Source organism: Macaca mulatta, chromosome 3, assembly GCF_049350105.2.
Source record: "Macaca mulatta isolate MMU2019108-1 chromosome 3, T2T-MMU8v2.0, whole genome shotgun sequence".
Lineage (NCBI taxonomy): Eukaryota > Metazoa > Chordata > Mammalia > Primates > Cercopithecidae > Macaca > Macaca mulatta.
Genome location: NC_133408.1, coordinates 190,578,505 through 190,601,340, shown reverse-complemented (window position 1 = coordinate 190,601,340; position 22,836 = coordinate 190,578,505). Strand labels below are relative to the sequence as shown.

At 46.1% G+C, this 22,836-nt stretch overlaps 1 protein-coding gene across 1 annotated transcript; it reads left to right on the top strand.

Annotated features, from left to right (window-relative positions):
- Positions 1-2,496: 2,496 nt before the first annotated feature.
- On the top strand, positions 2,497-22,650 carry GBX1 (gastrulation brain homeobox 1). Its single transcript, XM_015135300.3, has 2 exons — positions 2,497-3,031; positions 21,972-22,650. The coding sequence occupies exons 1-2, from the start codon at positions 2,497-2,499 to the stop codon at positions 22,523-22,525; spliced, it is 1,089 nt and encodes a 362-aa protein (XP_014990786.1). The 3' UTR covers positions 22,526-22,650.
- Positions 22,651-22,836: the final 186 nt, after the last annotated feature.

Here is a 22,836-nt window from a genome sequence, read left to right as displayed (position 1 = left end):
ATGCCTTACTTGACTGATCCTGTAACTGCTCATACAGGTTTAATTTCAGTTTTGTAGCCCAAAGTTGCCTCAATAATTTGTCAAGTCAATAAGCCTCTGTTATGTATCCACCACCGATAAGCCCTCTCACTTTAAAAATACAATATACTTTTGAAGCTTGGTCTTCCATGTTGGTCTGGGAAAGTGCTTGGTTAATTTAGCAAAGGGGTGTTCCGAAGAGTATCTTTAGACAAGTCCTTTAGTAGTGAGTTGGAGTTAAGCTAAGGCACCTCTTCTTTCTCCATTGCGACATCTTACCACCAGACTTGTTTCTTAGAAACTGCACTGGCTGAATGTGGAGCCCAAGGTAGATCAAGACTGCATGGAAATGACATTCTTCTCTGTTCATCTCTCTGATGAATTGTCAGTTAAGGCATAACCAAAAAAATCCTTTCTTGAGTCCTGCCCCCCTCCTCAGTCCACCCTGGTGACAGTGTCTTTGAAGGTACTGATTTAAATACATCAGCCTGACATTAACAGTGTTCACTAGGCTAACACAACACTCCTAATTTGGAACAAATGTCACTGAGACCCAGAGTTCCCTCCTGCCCTGCTCTGTCTTGGCCGGGCAATCCTGGAATTTGTGTAGGTTTTTGTCCTCCCTGGAGCCAAATCACTTCCCCTATCTAGACTGCATCTTCCTAAACTTGCCTGGCTTTGCTGTTATTAATTTTAATATTAATTTTAACCAGCTTGGCTCTACCTAGCCTTACCTGAATAACAATTTCCTTGTGACCAGATGACACTCACTGTAGCTGGCCAGCCTTGCCCTGTGTCCTGAAGCTTGGGTCACTCTTCTGTTGACTTGCCTGTCTTGTCTCTTGCCCACTAACCTGAGGTGGCTATCAAGTCAAAGTGTCTGTGACTTTTGCCTCTAGATTGACAACTCTACCGCTCGGAATTGGGAGGAGGAGGAGGACGGTAAAAGGCGCCACCATTTCTGTGTCTCAGAAGGGGGGAGGTGAGAGTCATCTGCAATTAGCGGATAATTAGCGCTACTGACCCTTGGGGCTCATCAGCGCTCCTGGGGCCAGCCCCCAGCAATCAGCCAGGGCAGGTCGGGAGTGTCAGGCCCAGGAATGAATAGGGCTCATCAGCGGCGCTGGAGCTGGGGAGCCAATCAGGGAAAATTAATAGCAGAAGAGAGGGAGAGAGAGCGAGGGAGGGAGACAAGAGATAGACAGACAGACAAGAGATACAGATAAAGGAGAGAAATGAGAAAAATCGAGTAACAGAGACTGGGATAAGGAGTAAGAGATGGGAAAGAAATAATCAGAGAGGAATAGGAATAGAAACGAGGACGGGAAAGGGAAGAGGAGTGGGAGGAAGAAAAAGAATGTAAAGGATGGGAGAAAGATGGAGGGAAAAGGTCAGAGGAATGGTAAGTACTTGGCATAGTGTGGGCACTCAAGGAAATTACCCAGAGGCAAGAGAAAGGGACTAGGGGAAGTTGGAGATGGAGGAGGAGGAGGGAATGAGGAAGAAGGTGAAGAGCCAATGCCAAGAGAATAGAGACCAGAGGCCAGAGTGCCAATGGGGCAGACAGGAGGAAAGGGGCCCCATAAGAGTAGCGCTAAGCCATAGTACCGGGCGGGCGCAGCGCGCCCCCTGTCGGCCCCGCCTCGCCTCCCTCAGCCCCGCGCTCTCGCTGGAGGGGGCGGCGGCCGTGCTGTCCTGCCAGTCGCCCCCGGGCTTGCTCTGGGGACCGCCACAACGTCCGCTCCACGGGCGGGGGAGGGGTGTCGGAGCTGGGAGGCACGCCGGGGAATGACTCGCGGCCCGACGGAGGGCCGCGGCCTGGAGCAGAGGGGCGCTGTGGTCCGGCGCCGCTGCCTGTCCCTGCTGGTGCGCCCTCTCCGCCTGCCGCCCGGTGTCCCATCCACGCTTGGCCCCGCTGCCCCGTCGGAGCCTGGGCCACCTCTCGCTTGCCCTCCGAGCCGGGCCGAGCTCGGGCCGGGTGGGCTGAGTTGGGGGTGGACTGGGTGGAGGGAAGGGGACCGGCCCAGCAGCTGCCGCCGCCTTCTCGTCGGCCGCAAACTTTCACAAAGCGGCGTGTCCGGCCTCATCAATCTCCATTAATAATAGTTGGTTGGGCCGCGGGGGGCGGGTGGGGGTCCCGGGCCGGCCGGCCAGGCCGCTGGGAACGGGTACTGCGGAGGGAGCGGGAGCTGGGCGCGGCGGCGGCGGGCGGAGGGAGGAAGTGAAGCGTAATTTGAGGAAGATGGATGAGTCCGGAGGGCGACACCCCCAGCCCGCCCGCTCGCCCGCCCCCTCCCTCCTTATGAGAGAGAGGGTGCGCGGCGCCGGAGCCACACTGCGCCGATCCCGCGCCCCGCCGCCAGCTCGGCCCGGGAGCCAGGGAGCGAGCCCTGCGTGTCCGCGCGGGGCGCCCGAGCCGCGGGGCGCAAGGAGGCGCCCGGAGGGGAGCGCCCCGGGGCGGCCGCAGCTCCGAGCAAGATGCAGCGGGCCGGAGGCGGTGGTGCCCCCGGGGGCAACGGCGGGGGCGGCGGCGGGGGCCCGGGCACTGCCTTCTCCATCGACTCCCTGATCGGGCCGCCGCCGCCGCGCTCCGGCCACTTGCTGTACACCGGCTACCCCATGTTCATGCCCTATCGGCCGCTCGTCCTACCGCAGGCACTGGCCCCCGCGCCGCTGCCCGCTGGTCTCCCGCCCCTCGCCCCGCTAGCCTCCTTCGCCGGCCGCCTTACCAACACCTTCTGCGCGGGGCTGGGTCAGGCTGTGCCCTCGATGGTGGCGCTGACCACCGCGCTGCCCAGCTTCGCGGAGCCGCCCGACGCTTTCTACGGACCCCCAGAGCTCGCTGCCGCCGCTGCCGCCGCCGCCACTGCCGCCCGAAACAACCCTGAACCAGGCGGCCGACGCCCAGAGGGTGGACTGGAAGCCGATGAGCTGCTGCCGGCCCGCGAGAAAGTGGCAGAGCCCCCACCGCCTCCGCCTCCGCACTTCTCAGAGACTTTTCCAAGTCTGCCCGGTAAGTGCTAGGGCCGACCAGGGCGGGCGGGAGGCCGGTTCACCTGGAAATTCCAGACAGGAACCTGCTCGGAACCTCGGCACCTGCCTGGAACCTGGAAGTCCCATACCTTTAGATCGCGCGCAGGTTCTGACTCTAATTCAGTTCCAAATACAGCTTCTTTAGATCCCAGAATCCCCGCCCTGCTCTGTCCCCACAGCCCTGAAGGCTAACCAAAGACTTTCCAGTGCTCCCTTCACATTAGTGCCTTTCCCTCAGCATCCTAGCCATCAAGCCTTGGCCCTGGCTCCTTTTCAGAATTCCTTCATTTTTTTTTTTTGTCTCCTCTGCCAGGGGTAGACAAGCTACAAGGATGGGATTTCCGGGGGCACCAAGATGGGGGTATGTTGGAGCAGCTGTCAGTTCAGGCACGTTCTGGCTTCTAAGGAGATCATACTGACCCTAAAGGCTCAAAGGATAGGAATAGGGTCTGTGGATGCAGGGGCAAAATGTGTGGGGGTGGGGGGGCGGGGGGGGGACGGGGGTCTTAAAGCCCTGACTTATGAATTGGCAGATTCAGAGCTAAGCCTTGAAGAACTGAGTAGAGGACCAAAGAGAACACTAGCTACGGGAGGCCTAGCACACGCTGGACAAGTGCTGACTAGGAGACCAAGAGAGAGGCTACAGGATGGGCTGAGTTGGGTGTGGCCCAAAGATCTAGGGTGCAGAACCCAGCTAAGATTCAGCCGACAGATAATTCAAGGGCCCTGGACCCTCCATGAATGGTGCCTCTCCATAGAGGCAGGGTGTATTAAACTGAACCTTGTTTAGAGTCAATTCAATTAGAGCCCTCCTGACCTCTCTATTGGTCCTTAATTCCTAGAAGCCAGATAAGCTTTCTTCTGGCTAGATAGATTCAGGTGTTCTGAGTTCAAAAGCTTATACAATTTACTGGGCCCTATTTAAGAAAAATAGGGACCACTTGCAAGTGTGGGGACTCTGATGCTTCAACATCTTTAGCATCAGAATGGAACCGTTTCTGCTCAACCATTCATTGCATCCAGCTTAGAGGTGGAAATGACCCCAGTAGGTCTGGGGGCTGACTTGAACAGAGACAAGAAGGGAATGCAAGAGTCCTTTTGTCCTTTGCCAGCAGAGGTAATTCTTGATTATCAGTTTTTGGGCCCTTTCTGACATTGTCCAAAGGGTTAATCACTCTTTCAGACCCCAAGAGCTACCATAGGGCCTGTCTTCCTATTCTTTTCTCCTTTTGCCCTGGCATTTTGCTTTTTGGGGATTCAGCTGTTGTTTTCTTTTTTGTACCTGGTTGGATCAGGAAGACCCAGTAACTGAAGTCAGAATAGCATCCTCTAAGGGGGATCATAAGGAAAAGATAGAGCAGCAACTGGAAGGTGGAAAAAAATGTCCACAAGATAAAAGGGCCCAGGGTGGGAGCCTGGAAGTCAGCATAATGATCTTAAGAAAAAAAAGATTAGTATGATTGTCAGAATAGGATGGTCCTAAGGCAGAAAAGAGAGCAAGGCAGGCCATCAAAGAGATGGCTTTGGAGGAGCTAGGGCCTGAAGGTGTAACCAGACACATATAGAAAGAGATGAGCTGAAGAGAGAGGATGGAGAGGGGATCTCTTGGTGGTGGGGACATAGGGGAATATGCCCAAACCAGGACAACAAGCAATTCGTCCCACCCTTTCAGGTCTGCTCAGTTCTTATTTCGACCTATATGTATAATGGCGGCTTTTTTTCTGGATCATATAGTATATTGGCTATAAAAACAGACATTGAGAAAGAGAGGAATAAGCAGAGAAAAAACAGAAGAGAAATATTGATGAAACAAAAATAGAGGAAAGGACCGGGGGAAGAGTTGTATACTGGGAATATACAAAGAGAACATGAAGAAGGAGAGGGTTCTCTGCTGGAAAAGGGACTATGGACTGGGCCAAATGAAAAGTGAACTGTATTACTGGACCACAAGTGTGAGTGAGTGTGTGTGTGTAAGAGTTCTATCATGAAAGGATTTGGGGGTAATTAAATAAAAATACTAGGGGAATAAGGAAAAGTTTCAACACTAGAAGTAATTTTCTTTAAAGGGTTTTTAATACTGAGAGTGATGGGAAACTGGAACTTATATAAAATGATGACAGAGCTTCAACATCTGAGGAAAACGTTGAAAGAAAAAAAAAGGGAAATTTGTGTTGTTCGTGGAGTAAAGGCAAGGAATCTTTTTGCCAAGAATGATGGAAAGGAGAACTTAAACAGAGGAAGAATTTTGAAAAAGTGCTGGAATAAAGGTAATCACTCATGCTGGAAGGAGATAAAGGGTTTATAGTGGGGAGGCTGGGACATAGTAGTAAGGAGCAGAGACTTCAGAAGAAACATTCAAAGAGCATGAGGAATGAGAGTTCCTATCTGTGACTGCTGCTTCTGTCACTCTCAGTAAACATGCTTCCAACTCTTCCTGGCCAAGTCATTCATATCCACCTTCCCAATCTTGAGTTTTTCCTGAAATCATTGAGAAAAGAAAATGCAATTCCAGAAATGAGAGACATAAAATCGATTGGGGGACTGATGACACATGACCCAGGCTAAAAATGGTTGGAAAACAAATACTCTGTTTTGGGAATTGTATTAAAGTATTTGGAGTGAAATGACAGAGCTCTCTGCTGTGAATAATGGGATTGAAACCTCAACATTAGAAGAGTTTGGAGAAATAATGCAATCTTTAGAAAGAGGAGAAATTGTTTTCCTTGTGTGAATGAGTGACAATGGTCTGAAATGATTATTTTACATTTCTTTAGTGTTTTACAACTACTAGCCCGTTTAAATAAAATCATAGTATAGATAGGCCAGTTTGGAGAATGATTAGTATTTTCTTTGGGAATTAAAGGGAGTATTTTTTTAAATTTGTTGAGAGTTAAGACAGGTACCATTCTCTACTAGACGTGAGGAAGGATAAAAGGAACTTTGTTATGATTTGATTGCAGGAGTAGAAGCTAAGCTATATTAGCAGATGAAAAGAAATACGATATATAGAAGTAATTGGGTAGAAAGTTATTGAAAATGGTAGATTGAAAAGAATCCCAAGTTTGGAATGTGGGAAGCAGTGGGGAAAATTGAGATAATGTCTTTAGTAAGAGCGATAAAGAGAATTCTGAACTGTTAGGAAAGATTAAAGTATGACTCAATAGAAGAGCCCAAAGTAGTGCTGGCCATATGCAAGCCATATATGGCATTAAAAAATTTTTATTAGCCACATTAAAAAGATAAAAATAGGTAAAATTAATTTTAATTATTTAACTCAAGATGTCCAAAATATTATTTCAACATTAATCAATATTAATATTTTTAATGAGATAATTTTATATCCTCTTTTCATATTAAGCCTCCAAAATCCAGTGTTATTTTAGACTTCCAGCACATCTCCATTTGGACTACCCACGTTTCAGTTGGTCAGTAGCCACAGATGAACAGTGGTGACCGTATTCAACATGACGGATCTAGAGAGTTTTAAGAACAGAGTTATGTGAAAGTGATGGAAGAAAAGGAGCTTTGAATTGGATAATGGGTCCTCAGTGTTTTAGGAATAATGGAGAGAAGAGAGCAGGAAGCTCTAAATGACAAGAGAGAACAGAATTCTGTCTTAGGTGGGATGGGCAGAGATGATCTCGTGTGTCTGAAAGTTGTGTGAGCTCTGCCTGAGAGTAATCAAAGCTAACTTGCTGTGTGCAAGATGTGGTGCAGATATGCATCACAGCAACAATGGGTGAAAAGGATGCTATGTGCTGGGGAAATGATGAAAAGAGCTGTGAATGTGGAGAAATGCAGAAAGCCAGGCGCAGTGGCTCTCGCCTGTAATCCCACCACTTTGGGAGGCCAAGATGAGCGGATCACCTGAGGTTGGGAGTTTGAGACCGGCCTGACCAACATGGAGAAACCCCGTCTCTACTAAAAATACAAAATTAGCTGGGCATGGTGGCGCATGCCTGTGGTCCCAGCTACTCAGGAGGCTGAGGCAGGAGAATTGCTTGAACCAAGGAGGCGGATGTTGCAGTGAGCCGAGATTGCACCATTGCACTCCAGCCCAGAAGGCAACAAGAGCAAAACTCCGTCTCAAAAAAAAAAAAAAAAAAAAAAGGCAAAAGAAAACTTTGAGTTGGTGGTGTCTAGAGCTATTATTCACTCAGGGGAAAAAAAAAGATTGGATTGCCTGAATGCAAAAGCTTAGGAAGTGAGGAATGGTAGCTACTCCATATATATTTGTTAAATGGATGACAAAAATGTAGTGAGAGATTGACATGAAAATTAATACCAGTACTGGGCATGGTGAAGAAAACATTTGTAGTTTAAGGTTATATAGAAGATATGGGAATATAATGGGACAAACTTGAGACATGTTGATGTAGTAAACATTGTTTTTTTAAACTAAGCATAAAAAGGTTTGCTAATTTCTGAATAGAGGTTGGCAATAATAATTGAAATCATACAAGGAGACCAGGGAGACTTCGTAGGAGCCTAGTATTCAAGTGCTGATTACTGTAAGCTAAGCACCTGATGGTAGCTAGGGAACATTTGGATGACCATCAATTAATTTCTGAATAGGTATCCCCTATGATTGTCAAGATATGGTATTTACTTATGAGAGGAAAACAGAAAATGATAGTATGACGTGGAATTAGAGAATTATGTTGTTGGAAACAAGAGGGAGATTTTTGGGGGAAGTGATGGAGATCCGGAGTATGTTTTCCTAGAACTTTTGAGCATACAGTGAGAGTGATTGCTACATTGACACTTATAGAAAGGCAAATACTGCATTAACTTGATGTGATTGATGGAACATTTGTTTAAGAGTTGTGACACATGGGTTCAATTCTCACCTTTGTCACTCATTAGTTGTATAATTTTGACAAGTCACTTAGTTCAATTCAGGGAACATTTATTGTGTGTCTATTACAGACTTGGTATATTTGAGACATAGTGGGAGATTCAAAGTCATGTGACTTCTCTAGGCTTTGGTTTCCTCAGCTGGGCCAAAAGTTTTGGTTCAGATGATTTTTAATGTTCCTTTCAATTCTCTAGGCCTCAAGTGTTTAAAGTAGAGCTCTCAACCTGGACTCCACAGACCTTTCATCAGGGAATCTGTTGGCTATGGGTGGGAGAAAATTTATACCTTTATTTTTTATCACTTCAGTCATGAATATAGGCCAAAAATCATAGTTGTTTCAGCAGTGCATAATGTTTTTGTCACTGAAAGAAATCACAGATAGTTTGATATAAATTTACAGTCTTTGGAGGAACCTTGTTTAATGAATAAAGAAACATGATTATATCACAAATTCTGTTTTAAACTATATTTTAATATACTTGGCTTCAAATGTAATACTATGTGTTTTATGTTGTACATCTAAAAGCATTATTCTAGAAAGTGTTCATAGGCTTTACCAGACTGACAAAGGACTTAAGGGCACAAAAGGGTGAAAAACCCCCTGGATCAGAGATAGACCTCAGGAGTGACAACAGGAAAATTTTATTAGGAGGATTAGAATCAGAGTCTGAGATGCCCTGTGCCATAGTGAAAGTAACCCTTCAGGGGGTTGGCAGAGAGAAAAAGAGTCTCTAAGGTGGCACATGTAAATATGGAGATATATATAACAGATGATTAGGAGGATTCTTACACTTGGAGTGGCGGGCGTGAGTAGACTGTACTGGGAATAATGCAGAGAGGCAATATTTGGTATAATGGGGGAAATATTTTAATTGGAAAGAAGGAAGAACATGCATTGTGAGCAAAGTGCTTTGCATTGAGAGAAATGTTACAACAGGAAGCAAGAATTCTGCCTGGGAAGTAATAGGAAAAGAAAAGTAATGGGAAAAAAGAAACTGATTTGGAATTAGGAAATAGAAAAGAGAGAAGTAATTGAGTAGATGTACAAAAAGAGAGAGATTTAAACAGGAATGATGAGAAGGAAAGAATTTGGTGGGAAGAAGGAACATTTATTTAGAGGGAATGGGGAAATGCCCTGTGCTGGGGTAGGAAAGAAACTTTGTATCTGAAGCAGTGAAAAGGACAGAGCTCTCTATGCAAGGTAGTGCTCATAGCCAACAAAAGGTCTGGATTAGGAGTAGTAAAAAAGAAGCGGGAAATTTTTATTGGAAGTCTGATCTTGTTGGGAGAAAGTTATCAGCTTAGAGTAATGTGGGTGAAATGTTGATGTGCTAGGACTAATTGAGAGAAAGGGTGATAGGGAGAAGAGACGCTTGCATTTGGTGCTATAGAGGAGTGGCCCACACAAGTTGAATTAAGGTGTAGTAGAAAGAGACAGGTGCCGCAAGCAGTGTCTTCACTGGCCATTATAGAAGGGAAAGCAATGATCCTTATGTGATGAAAAGAATTTGTATTAGAAGTAGAGGGGCTATAGGAACTCAGATGAGGGTTATAAGCAAAAGGCACTATTCAAAATATGAGGACTGGGAGGAAGAGGAAAATACTTCTGACTGGGGGTAGTGGGAGGCAGCTGTCTTGACTGAATTATGGAGAAGATGGTATTATAATAGAAGTAATGGAGAAAACAGAACTCTGTAGTGGGGACAGTGGGAAGAGAAGTAATGCAGAGGTGTCTTCATTGAGGGAAGGAGATGTAATTAACCTGAGTGTGAAGGTAAGAAGTGCTTTGTGCTGCAATGAATAACTATTCTATGAATTATGTGTGGACACTACAAGTACATAAACTGATTAGCCTAAGCAAAGGAAGTGTCTTAGCTTCCTCATCAGTAAAATTAGGGGTTTGAATTAGGTGATCTCTAAGATTCCTTCCAGCTCTACAATTCTGTTTTTATCTATAAGGATATCTTTATTAATGAATTGTTTCTTTTAAAAAAGAAAGGCATCCTGAGCAAAGGGCCTGAGGAAACTCTACACTTTTTGGTGGTGAGTTGTAGTCATGGAGGATAAGGAGGTAGCAAGGTAAGATACATGCATCTTGAGGTGAGATCAGGGCTGGTCTTTAGGTGGAAAAGGCTTGTCTTCTGGGATTGGGGAGGGCATACCTGAGCTATGACTGTGTATAGCTGTCACATTAAATGAGAGAGAGAAACATTTGATAAAGATGGTAGAATTTGTATAGGCCAAATAGAGTGGGGATCAGTTGGGACCAACTTTAACTGGTGAGGAAGGAAGCAGTGGAAAAAAAGAGAAGCTGTGTCGTAAAATTGGTTCCTAGCCTTCTATATTGTTTCTATATCTGGAACAATATTAATGATAGGCTGACATTAGAATTCAATCTCGTCCCAGAGTGGTGGCTCATACCTGTAATCTCAGCTCTTTTGGAGGCCGAGGTGGATCACTTGAGTCCAAGAGTTTGAGATCAGCCTGGGTAACATAGTGAGACCTTGTCTCTACCAAAAGAAATTTGCCAGGTATGGTGGTATGTATCTCTAGTCCCAGCTACTCAGAAGGCTGAGATAGGAGGACTGCTGGAACCTGAGAGGTTGAGGCTTGAGGCTGTAGTGAGATGTGATTGCACCACCTCACTCCAGCCTGCACAACAGACAGAGCAAGACCTTGTCTCAAAAAACAAAAATTCAGTCTCTGCCTGGGTGCAGTGGCTGATGGCTGTAATCCCAGCACTTTGGGAGGCTGAGGTGGGCCAATCACTTGAGTCTAGGAGTTCGAGACCAGCCTGGGCAACATGGCAAAATCCTGTCTCTACAAAAAATTAGCTAGCAGTGGTGATGCACACCTGTGGTCCCAGCCACACAGGAGGCTGAGGTAAGAGGATCCCTTGAGCCTGGGAGGTGGAGGTTGCACTGAACCGAGATCATGCCACTGCACTCCTGCCTGGGTAACAGAGTGAGACCCGTCTTAAAAAAAAAAAAAAAATCAGACTCTTTTTTTACATTAAATGTTAACAAAGAGATGAGGTGTAGTGCAAAGAAACAAGCATGGGCTTTGGTCAGGCAAGCTGGGTACAAATGTTGGTGGTGCACTTTCTTTGTAATCTATAGAAAGTACTCACCTCTACAATCTGTTTCCTCACCAGCGAAATAAGGACAGTAATATTTACCTCACAGGGTTAAGGATTAAATGCATAGATATTTGTGCAGCATCATGAAAGTAATAGATGCTCAAGAAATTATCCTTATTGTCCTTGCCTTGGAAATACGTGGGGAGCTTTCCTGGGAATTAAGTTGGGAAAGATCCTTTTACTAGGAATGGTGTAGGATAGGTGACACTCTGTGTACTGAAAAGGACAAATATTTCTGCAAGTGATGATAGAGTAGTTCTGTGTTCTGAGAACTGATTATTCAGGGACTGCCAGGAAAGAACATTGTACTGAAGCTAATAGAGGTAGATTTCACATGTCTTTGGCTCTTTCTCCCTCTTTTCGGTTTCCGTGTCTCACATTTTGGTGTACTCTGTAAATCCCAAGGCTGCTGAAAACCCTTTACTGTGCCTCACTGGGGCCTGTCCTCCCTTTCTCCATTAAAAGAAAAAAAAACTCTTCTTTTTGCTTTATCAAAAAATGTCTATTCCCTCATATGTTTCATCTCGATTTGATGTTAAAATCAAAGCCACTGGATTACACTAATTCACACTCAAGTGGATTGAGATTTTTAAAAGTCCAGATGAATTTCAAACTGGTGGAATCTTACGTGGTATTACTGTGAATAATTTTAGGTAATATGGAAACATTAGCGTGGAGGGAGAGTTGTGGGAGTGGGGTGGAGAGGCTTACTTTCCCTGGAGTCGTGTGACCATTGTCTCTTCTGGTTACAGCACTGTATTTAGTCAGAACTCTTCGGGTTGGTAGTGATAGTGGCTCAGCTCTCAGCTAAAATGGGGATTTATTGCTTTCTGTAACTACAAAATACCTGAGTGGATTCAGAAATGCAGGTAGTGTTGTGAGGTCTTTCTTTTTCGCTCCCAACCTGGCTCCTCTTTCTGTCTTCAACTCATTCTCTCCTTAAGACAGCTTCCTTAATTTAGCTAGAGGTAAGAGAAGGCACAAGCACATGCAGTTCTAAATTTTTGTAATCCCAGGTTAGGACCTGAGTGGATTCTAGTGTATATAAAACCCTGGGATGACTGATTCACTAGCTTGAGCCATGGCCCCAGGGAGATAGCATGTTGCAATTGGTCAGAACCAAGTCACATGCCCACCTTTAGTCAGGAAAGTAGATAAATGCTGTTAACAGTCCCACCAAGTAGTGGGTAGTGTAGCGGGGAAGCAGTACCTGAAGGAAGTGGGTACTGCTACTGAGCAAAAGGGGGAAGGTATGCTGGGGAGACGAAAACAACCCAAGACGGATGTCTGCCTCAACCAGAAAGAAGGAAAAGAATGGGCCTTCAGCTCTCTTTCAGTATTAGGAAGAAATACTGAAAGGAAATCCTTTGTTTCCCCACTGGCTAGCTAAATAGTGATAAAGAGATCCTGGCAGTGAAGCTCTGAAGAGAGTTCTGTAACGAAGAAGGCAGAGAGAGATGAAGATAGTAGAAAAATTTCCATCCCTCAGTGAGGCTTTCTCTTTGCTCTGGTACATACACGAGAAAGAGCTCTACGAGGAATGAGAGAGAAAGCTGTAAACTAGAAGCTAGAGAACATTGGATGTTTTTTTTTTGTTTGTTTGTTTTTGAGATGGAGTCTCACTCTGTTGCCCAGGCTGGAGTGCAGTGGCGCGATCTTGGCTCACCGCAAGCCTCCCGAGTAGCTGGGACTACAGGCATGTGCCACCATGCCCGGCTAATTTTTGTATTTTTAGTAGAGACAGGGTTTCACTGTGTTGGCCAGGCTGGTCTTAAATTCCTGACCTCATGATCCGCCCGCCTCAGCCTCCCAAAGTGCTGGGATTACAGGCGTTGGTATTAAAACAAAACTTTCTTTACTTTGGCCGTATTATTTTCAAAGTTAGAAAATACACCTTTTTTTGGCCGGGCGCGGTGGCTCACGCCTGTAATCCCTGCACTTTGGGAGGCCGAGGCGGGCGGATCACGAGGTCAGTAGATCGAGACCATCCTGGCTAACACGGTGAAACCCCGTCTCTACTAAAATACAAAAAATTAGCCGGGCGCGGTGGCGGGCGCCTGTAGTCCCAGCTACTCCGGAGGCTGAGGCAGGAGAATGGCGCGAACCCGGGAGGCGGAGCTTGCAGTGAGCCGAGATGGTGCCACTGCACTCCAGCCTGGGCGACAGAGTGAAGACTCCGCCTCAAAAAAAAAAAAAAAAAAGAAAATACACCTTTTTTTTTTTTTTTTTTTTTTTGAGACAGAGTCTTGCTCTGTCACCCAGGCTGGAGTGCAGTGGTGTGATCTCGGCTCACTGCAACCTCTGCCTCCTGGGTTCAAGCGATTCTCCTGCCTCAGCCTCCTGAGTAGCTAGGATTACAGACGTGCACTGCCCTGCCTGGCTAATTTTTGTAGTTTTAGTAGAAACAGCATTTTACCATGTTGGCAAGGCTGGTCTCGAACTCCTGACCTCAAGTGATCCACCTGCCTCAGCCTTCCAAAGTGCTAGGATTACAGGCGTGAGCCCCTGTGCCTAGGCAAAAATACACTTTTAAATAAAGGAAGCACTGACTAGTAAGATTACATCATGCAAACCAATAAGGACAAAAGATTGGGAGAAAGATTTGGTGGGAATTTTGTCTCAGGAATGATAGGAAAAGTAGTTTGTTAAAGGACAGGTGAAGTTTGGTGAGTGAAGTCTCTCTGATGACAATTTTAAGAATCTTCTCTGAGAATGTTAAGGGAAGATATTAACAATTAGGCCAGGACTCTGTGTTAGTAAGTAAAAGGGATGAGATCTTTTTCTTTCTCTCTCTTTTTTTTTTTTTTTCTTGAGACAGGGTCTCGCTCTGTCGCCAAGGCTGGAGTGCAGTGATGTGATGTCAGCTTACCGCAACCTCCGCTCCCAGGTTCAAGTGATTCTCCCACCTCAGCCTCCAGAGTAGCTGGGATTACAGGCACGAGCCAATGTGCCCAGCTAATTTTTTTGTATTTTTAGTAGAGACAGGGTTTCACCATGTTGGCCAGGCTGGTCTCCAACTCCTGGCCTCAAGTGATCGGCCCATCTTGGCTTCCCGAAGTGCTGGGATTACAGGTGTGAGCCTCTGAGTCTGACCAAAAGGGGTGAGATCTAAACTTGGATTTGATAAGAAGGTTATTTATCTAATGAGACATCTAGGGAGAAGACTTTTACAAATGGGAGAGGAGGAGAAAATATTTTACTGGAAAGAATGAAAACAGCATTAACTGCAACTTTAGGAGATTAAGATTCTAGACCTGACACTCTGTCCCTCTCTGTGTGACTTAGGAAAACCATTTAATCTGTCCGAAACTCCATTTCTTCACCAGAAAATAAGGTTACTACCTCTCCTAGATCTGCTCTACTTCAATCAGTTGCTCAAAGATAAGATAATAAATGTGAAAAGTTTTTTGAAAAGTTAAAGATCATACAAGGGTGCTCTTAGAAATGGCAATGTTAGTATGCCCTGAAAGGAGGTCTAAGCTTAAAATGGTGGGAAATTGCCCTGAACTTGTCATGAAGCTGGAAGGGGTTCTGGATGACAGTGATGTAAAGAAAATTGTGTTGATTTGGAGTAAAGAATGCTAAAGACTCATAGGAAGAGTGGAGAGAGAGAGAGAAAATGAAAATGAATGTTTCCAATTATACCTAAAATTATAGGCAGGAGTAGGAGCATAACGGAAGCATGAAATTCATGAGAATGAGTGAAAAATAAACTGAGAGCGAGCTGGTTGGTTTAAACAATGGAAGAAAGTACTGTTTTTGAAAAGAACAGAGTACAGGGCATGATGAAATGAGGATTTGGAAGTGGGAGTGATGACAAATATGTCTCTTTTTTGAGGAATGACCTGTGTTTCTTCCCACCTTTTGACCTCACCCAAACTGGAACTGGATTCAGGGAGATGAGTAGTTGGCCTGGGAAAATCAGGAGGAGATTCATTGTCCTAAGATGGGCAGGGCAAGAGAGAACCTTTCCTAAGAGTGGTTGGGGCAAGTGTTAGGGTAGTTGTTTTTGAAGTAGAAGTCAGAACTGAGGGGCTTCTCTTCTAAGAATACTAAAGATAATTGATTTCCTACAGCGATAACAGCAGGAGCTGCAGTAATAGGGTGAATGAGGGACAGCACAGGGGCTAGATGAGTTCCTGCAGCTGGGAGCCTAAAGTTATTCTCCACTCCCTCTGTGGCTTCTCCTCTTCCTTGGTGCCTCCAACGCAGGCCTCCCTGCCTAGATGGAGTGAGTCTAAGGCATTGTGTTCTTTCTGCTGGAGAACACCTACCATGGATCTTTGGCCCTTGATTTCTTCCCTAGCCTGAACTGACCCATTACCGAGATGGGCCTTCTTTGTGACTCTGGAGCTGCTCCCCTTCCTCTTGGAGGGAATGCCCCATGCAAGCACGTCTCCTGGAGCATGGGTGCTGTTCTCTGGAATGAGATTAATGCCCTTGGCATGAACTCTACAAGTAATCAAGGTTCAAACCTTGTGATTTCTAGTTCTTAGGATAATAGCATCCACCAGGAGAATTCACATGAACTCTGTTTCCTAATGACCAGTCTGTCCTACCATCACTTCCCCTGGCCAGAGGCCAAACCTTTTTTCACAGACTAGACTCAACCATAGGGAACAAGCTGGAAACTCCATATACTCTTCTTATTACCAATAATATCATTCTCATACATAAAAGCCAGAACCTTTCTGTCTGTTTGGCCTACCTACCTAGCACAGCAAAATAGTTTACAATTTTAAAATTTTCATTTTGCTGAAGTATTCTCATCAGAACCATTATTTCATTATTTTCCATAGGAAATTTTTTTCATGCAAACCAACAACTTGCAATTTTCCATGTAAAAAAAATTTTTTTTTTTGAGACGGAGTCTCGCTCTGTCGCCCAGGCTGGCGTGCAGTGGCACCATCTCGGCTCACTGCAAACTCTGCCTCCTGGGTTCATGCCATTCTCCTGCCTCAGCCTCCCGAGTAGCTGGGACAACAGGTGCCCGCCACTACGCCCGGCTAATTTTTTTTATATTTTAGTAGAGACGGGGTTTCACCGTGTTAGCCAGGATGATCTCGATCTCCTGATCTTGTGATCCACCCATCTCGGCCTCCCAAAGTGCTGGGATTACAGGTGTAAGCCACCGCGCCCAGCCAAAATTTTTAAATCTTATTTTATTGATTGTTTTTTGTTCATACCAACCAATTATACTGTCTGCAATTGGAAATTCACTTTGTGTGGTTTTTTTTTGTTTTTTTGTTTTTTGTTTTTTTTGAGACGGAGTCTTGCTCTGCTGCCCAGGCTGGAGTGCGGTGGCCGGATCTCAGCTCACTGCAAGCTCCGCCTCCCGGGTTCCCGCCATTCTCCTGCCTCAGCCTCCCGAGTAGCTGGTACTACAGGCGCCCGCCACCTCGCCCGGCTAATTTTTTGTATTTTTTAGTAGAGACGGGGTTTCACCGTGTTAGCCAGGATGGTCTCGATCTCCTGACCTCATGATCCGCCCATCTCGGCCTCCCAAAGTGCTGGGATTACAGGCTTGAGCCACCGCGCCCGGCCTTTTTTTTTTTTTTTGAGACAGAGACTCTGTCGCCCAGGCTGGAGTGCAGTGGTGCCATCTCTGCTCACTGCAGTCTCCGCCTCTCGGGTTCAAGCGATACTCCTGCCTCAGCCTCATGAGTAGCTGGAATCACAGGCGCACGCCAACACACCCGACTAATTTTTGTATTTTTAGTAGAGACAGGGTTTCACCATGTTGGCCAGGCTGGTGGTGAACTCCTGACTCGGGTGATCCACCCATCTCAGGCTCCCAAAGTGCTGGGATTACAGGCATGAACCACCATGCCCAGCCAGAAATTTACTTTTATGAACATTGTATCCACCAAGTCCAGTTATTCTAAATCAAATTTTGCAAACAGAAGTTTTATCAACGAGATTTGCTTCTTGCCAGGCATGGTGACTCACACCTGTAATCCCAGCACTTTGGGAAGCCGAGGTGGGAGGTTTGCTTGAGTCCAGGAGTTTGAGACCAGCCTGGGCAACATAGTAGAACCCCAGCTCTGCAAAAAAATAAAAATTTAAAAATTTAAAAAATTAGCCAGCCAGGGTGGTGTGCGCCTGTGACCCAGCTACTCAGGAGGCTGAGGCAGGAGGATCACTTGATACCAGGAGTTCAAGGCTGCGGTGAGCTATGATTGCTCTACTGCATTCCAGTCTGGGTAACATAGCAAGAACCTGTCTCAGGAAAAAAAAAAAAAAAAAAAATTTGCTTCTTTCAATTTTTAGTTAATAGCAAATTTTTATGTTCAATTTTTATTTTTTTACTATTAATATTCATTATAAATTGGATAAAAGGAAATACTTTTATTTCTTGGCTAATTCCTGAGAAAATAGTTAGCTGTTTTGAAATTTCCACATTGTAAAGGATCACATTACTGTGTTGCTCATTCTTTCTCTGCCTGTGTCTTTGGCTACTGCAATCTACAGTGCTGCTTCTCTTGGGGCAGCAAGAGCAAATGGCAGGGCCAAAATGTTTTGCTTTGCTTCAAATGTATCTGTATTCTAGGGGGAAAGGTAGATGAGGTGTTTCTGAAAAAGTACCTTTTGCTTTCTTTCCCATAATTTTTCCCGTATTTTCTCTCTCCCTTCTCTAGACTTTTCAGCCCTTTCATTTTATCGACTCATTTTTTTTGTTGTTGTTATTTCTCTACCCCACTTCTTTCTTTCCCCAGTCTTCTTTCTGCCTTCCTTGGCCTTTCCTTCTCTCTCCCACTCCTTGTTGGTCTTACACATTGTCCCAGACTCTCCTCTGAGTCATGTGGCTGTATTTTCTCCTCTCGTTGCTTTCTTCTATTGTCCCACCCCATTTCGTTCCAAGAGTTACTTATCAGAGTCTTCAATGTCATGATTATAAAGGCTCAGAGAGAAACTCTTGCTCCTGCCGCTCAGCATCCCACTGGGATCAAGTAACCAAGAGAGGTTGTGAACCTGTGCTCCTTGTATGGCTTTAAAAGCAGCACTGAGGGTGGCCGGCTCATGTGTGCTTGATTTTATGGATCTGTCTGAAGACAGAGGGATGGATGATATGATCTCAGGAGGGCCCTGCCATATCGGGAACCTGGGAGCCTCATCTCAATCATCATCAATTTAGATTTATTGGACACCCCCTGGGTGCTTGGAGTTGTATTAACTGATTTCATCCTTCAAGCCTCGAAGTCTAGTTTCTGCCTTTTTAGCACTGTTTAACATGTTGTAATATTGGGCTGAGTTTGTACAAGCCTTTGTTATTCTTTCTGTTATTATTTACTACACACTCTGTTTTTAAAAAATTAAAATAGAGGATTTACTAATGGAATTGTCATTAATTTTTTTAAGCATCCTGTAGATTTTTAAGATCCTATAGATTCCTACTGCATATGAATTCCTCTCCAGCTAATGTGAGATCTGAGGGCATTCTGAAAAGTGGGAAGGATAATATTCATAGGGAGATGTCTTATGCACTGGAGCTGGGTGGGGTGGGGTTGTGGTGATTATCATAGGAGGGGCTTGGGAAAGGAAAGGACAGGGAGGGAAAGAAAGGAGACAGGGAGCACATGCATGAGCATTTGGAAATCATTTCTTTTATTTAGTTAACAGATGCTTATTGAGTGTCTACTCTGTGAAGGTCATGTTCAAGACACTGAAGATATTGCAGTGAATGAGAAATATTCAGAATATCTACCTTCATGAAGCTATAGTCTATTAGGAAGAGACAGCCAGTAAAATAAATGAATAAAATTGGTAACATGGACCAAAGTAACAAATAAATCAAAGAAAGGAGATAGAGAGTATCAGAGAGTATGAATATTAAAAGGATGACCAGGGAAGGTGTCATTGATAAAGACCTGAAGGAGGTAGGGAATAAGCTAGTGCAAAGATCTAGGTGAAGAGTAGTGTATTCCAGACAGAAAGAGGAATCATGGGCCAAGTGGAGTGTGGAGGACAGAAGCTGGGAAACCAGTTAGAAGATGACAATGAACCAGGTCAGAGATAACTGTGGCATGGGCTAGTTGGAAGCAGGAGATAGGGAGAAAGGATTGGGCTCTGGGGTATTTTTTTTTTCTTTTTTTGAGACAGAGTCTCACTCTGTCACCCAGGCTGGAGTGCAGAGGTGCATCTCGGCTTACTACAAGCTCTGCTTCCCAGGTTCACACCATTCTTCTGCTTCAGCCTCCCAAATAACTGGGACTACAGGCGCCCGCCACCATGCCCGGCTAATTTTTTGTATTTTTAGTAGAGACGGGGTTTTACCATGTTAGCCAGGATGGTCTCAATCTCCTGACCTCATGATCTGCCTGCCTCGGCCTCCCAAAGTGCTGGGATTACAGCGTGAGCGACCGTGCCCGCCTGCTCTGGGGGTATTTTAAAGGCAACAGCACTAGCAGGGCTTGCAGGTGGACTGGATGTGGGTTGTGAGAGAGAGGAGTGAAAAGATGGCATCGAGGTTAGGTTTGAACACATGGAGGATGCAGTTGCCAGTAACTGAGATGGGGATGATGTGGATAAAGATGAGAAAGAGCTGGTTTGGGGGAATGATCTGATTGGAGTTCAGTTTGGGCCATGTTAAGTTTGAGTTCTGTGGAAGTGGAAAATAGTGGGAGAAGAGCTCTTAATGAAATGAAGGAGGAAACTAAGGGTGTGAATCTTAGAGAAGACAACATAGATTTGGCTAGGGATGAGATAGAGGAGAAAGAACAGGCTGATGGGAGATATTATGAGGAGCGAATTAGCTACAGACAGGATACAGTACTTATCCAGATGGGACTTGATGCTGGGTGCCAGTGAAGCCTGAGAAAACTAGTAAAGAAGAACAAAAGCCATTGGCTGGTGAAAAGCAACGTACAGGAGTGGCATGGGAAGACTGGGTGAGCCCAAACTGGGGCATGCCGCATGGACTTTGAGAAGGTTAGAAGAAACAGGAAGCACTCCAGAAAGAAAAGGAGAGGGATGAAAATACCTTTGAGGTATGAAGTTGATTGGGATATAGATGGGTGATGTGGAAAAAGGTTGAGAGTTCTGGCCACTAAGGAAAATGTCAGCTGGGCATAGCGGCTCACACCTGTAATCCTAGCACTTTGGGAGGCCAGGGCTAGAGGACTGCATGAGCCCAGAAGTTCAAGACCAGCCTGGGCAACATAGTGAGATCCTGTCTCTACAAAAAATAAACAGAATTAACCAGACATGGTGTGTGCCTGTGGTCCCAGCTACTTGGGAGGCTGAGGGTGGAGGATCACTTGAGCCTGGGAGGTCAAGGCTGCAGTGGGCCAAGATTGTGCACTATACTCCAGCCTTGCTGACAGAGTGAGAGTCTGTCTCAAAAGAAAGAAAGATAGGAAAAGAAAATGTCATTGTGGCTCTTGAGGAAAAAGACTAGGTGTAGACTGCACCTGCGAGGGGAAAGGCAACATGGTAGGGGGTGGGGTGGGGTGTGCTGAAGGAGAACACCAGGACGCTCTGACTGCCAGGAGATGTTCTATCTGTGAACACACACACCCTCTTTCCCTAATAAAGCATTTCCCCATGCCCTGAATTTAGTTTACTTGGAGTTGTATTCTCAACCTGAGTCTGCCTATCTTAGGCATATCTGATATGTGGCCGATACAGCGAGATGCATTCCTACATATAAGTTATGCAGGCCTCCTGCCTTTGCACAGTGGACACTTCTGGAAAGGAGCTGACTATTCAGCTTGCAGATTATCCATTTTCTCTTGTTCTTCTGCCTATTGATTGTCTTTTGACTTGTTTCACTGCTTTTTGGTCCTTTGAGCAGAAAATGGAGTTTGTAAAACTCACTGAAAACATGTGTAATGCATATTTGCAGTTCTGATATAAACATCATTGGATACAAAGATTAAAACCAATGGTTGAATTAAGTTTTAGAATTGTGTGGATTAAAATGTTTATATGCTTGTGATTACAAATAATCAGTATTCTACTGAATCAAATTTTTTTTACCCTTTCCTTCTCTTCGTTTATCCCTGTTGTACTTTTCCCTCTTCCTCCTCCTCCCATATTCCTTCCAGTTCTCCCAGCTGACATCAAGCTTAGGGGCCTCAGGATTCTGAACCTGAGCAGAAAAACAGCTGTTTGTGTTGCTCAGGCATCCTTGGCTGGGGAAAAGGGAAGGTGGGAAAGAGATGGTGTCATTTTAAGGTCAAGGGAAAGGATTGAAAGGGGATCAGGAAGCCTAAGTAAGTGGGAGAAAAAATCTGGCCACACTGAGGGTGCTGCATGGCTGGGAGCCATGGAGATGAGGTTCAGGGACTGCAGATCTAGGGAAGAGGGAGAGGAGGAGACAGAACAGAAGCCATGAGACAGCTCTCATCAGCTGGACCAGATGAGGACTCCCAGGAGAACAGCAAAGGCTGAGCCTTCCTCTCCCCATCTGTCCTGTCAAGGTCAGTTCTGCATTGCTTCACTCCTCCTCACAGTGGCTCCAGAAGGATCCCAAGCTGGGTCCCATACTGCTTCATTCTGGCCCCTGAGGCTGCGAGGCCTGGCTCTGGAGGGGTGGTATATGACTGCGATGCTGGGCCGTTGGTCTCTAGGTTCCGAGAAAGCTGGGGAGGTGGTGGGTGAGAATGAGATGGGGGTGGTGGGGAAGTTGAGGGGTCATTGTCCATACACTTATTGCCTCCCACACTTTTCCGTAGTGAAATCTGTGCTGGTTAATACCTTTCTTCCCATTTCTTTGTCTTCCCTAAACCTCTTCCCATTCCATATCCTGGACGTACCATCCTTCTGCCTCCTGTCTCCCCCTATCTTCTCCTCTCTATGGCTCTCTTTTTTCCTGCTCTTGTCTCCCAACCCCCCATTTCTGGCCATGGTTCCATGTGCCTCCTCCAAACTCTCTTTTCCTTGCTTCTCCCTCCCCATCCATTGGCTTCTTGCTCCTCACAGCAGAGGGGAAGGTGTACAGCTCAGATGAGGAGAAGCTGGAGGCACCAGCAGGAGACCCAGCAGGCAGCGAACAGGAGGAAGAGGGCTCAGGCGGTGACAGCGAGGACGACGGTTTCCTGGACAGTTCTGCAGGGGGCCCAGGGGCTCTTCTGGGACCTAAACCGAAGCTAAAGGGAAGCCTGGGGACTGGAGCTGAGGAGGGGGCACCGGTGGCAGCAGGGGTCACAGCTCCTGGGGGGAAAAGCCGACGGCGCCGCACAGCATTTACCAGTGAGCAGCTTTTGGAATTGGAGAAGGAATTTCATTGCAAGAAATACCTGAGCTTGACAGAGCGCTCTCAGATCGCCCACGCCCTCAAGCTCAGTGAGGTGCAGGTCAAGATCTGGTTTCAGAATCGACGGGCCAAGTGGAAGCGCATCAAAGCTGGCAATGTGAGCAGCCGTTCTGGGGAGCCTGTAAGAAACCCCAAGATTGTTGTCCCCATACCTGTGCATGTCAACAGGTTTGCTGTGCGGAGCCAGCATCAACAAATGGAGCAGGGGGCCCGGCCCTGAATGGGCGCCCAAGAACTTAGGAAGGCAAGGGATCTGTACCTGAGCCTGCTCTGAGACTGTCAGGGTTCTGTGGACCAGAGGGGCTGCAACTGTGATTCTGCCTTGAGAGGGACTAGTTGGCAATTAACCTAGCCCTGAGTGTGTTCCTTCCAGAACCTGAGATGTGAGCACTTGGCCCTGAGCCTGTTCCAGAAACCTTCAGGACTAGGGGCTTCAAGGTTAGAGGGGCTGGGGTTCTAATTGCTGAGGAGCTGTTGAGACTGAGGTGGACTCCTGGGGACGGGGTGGGTTCTAAGATGCCTAGGGCCTGA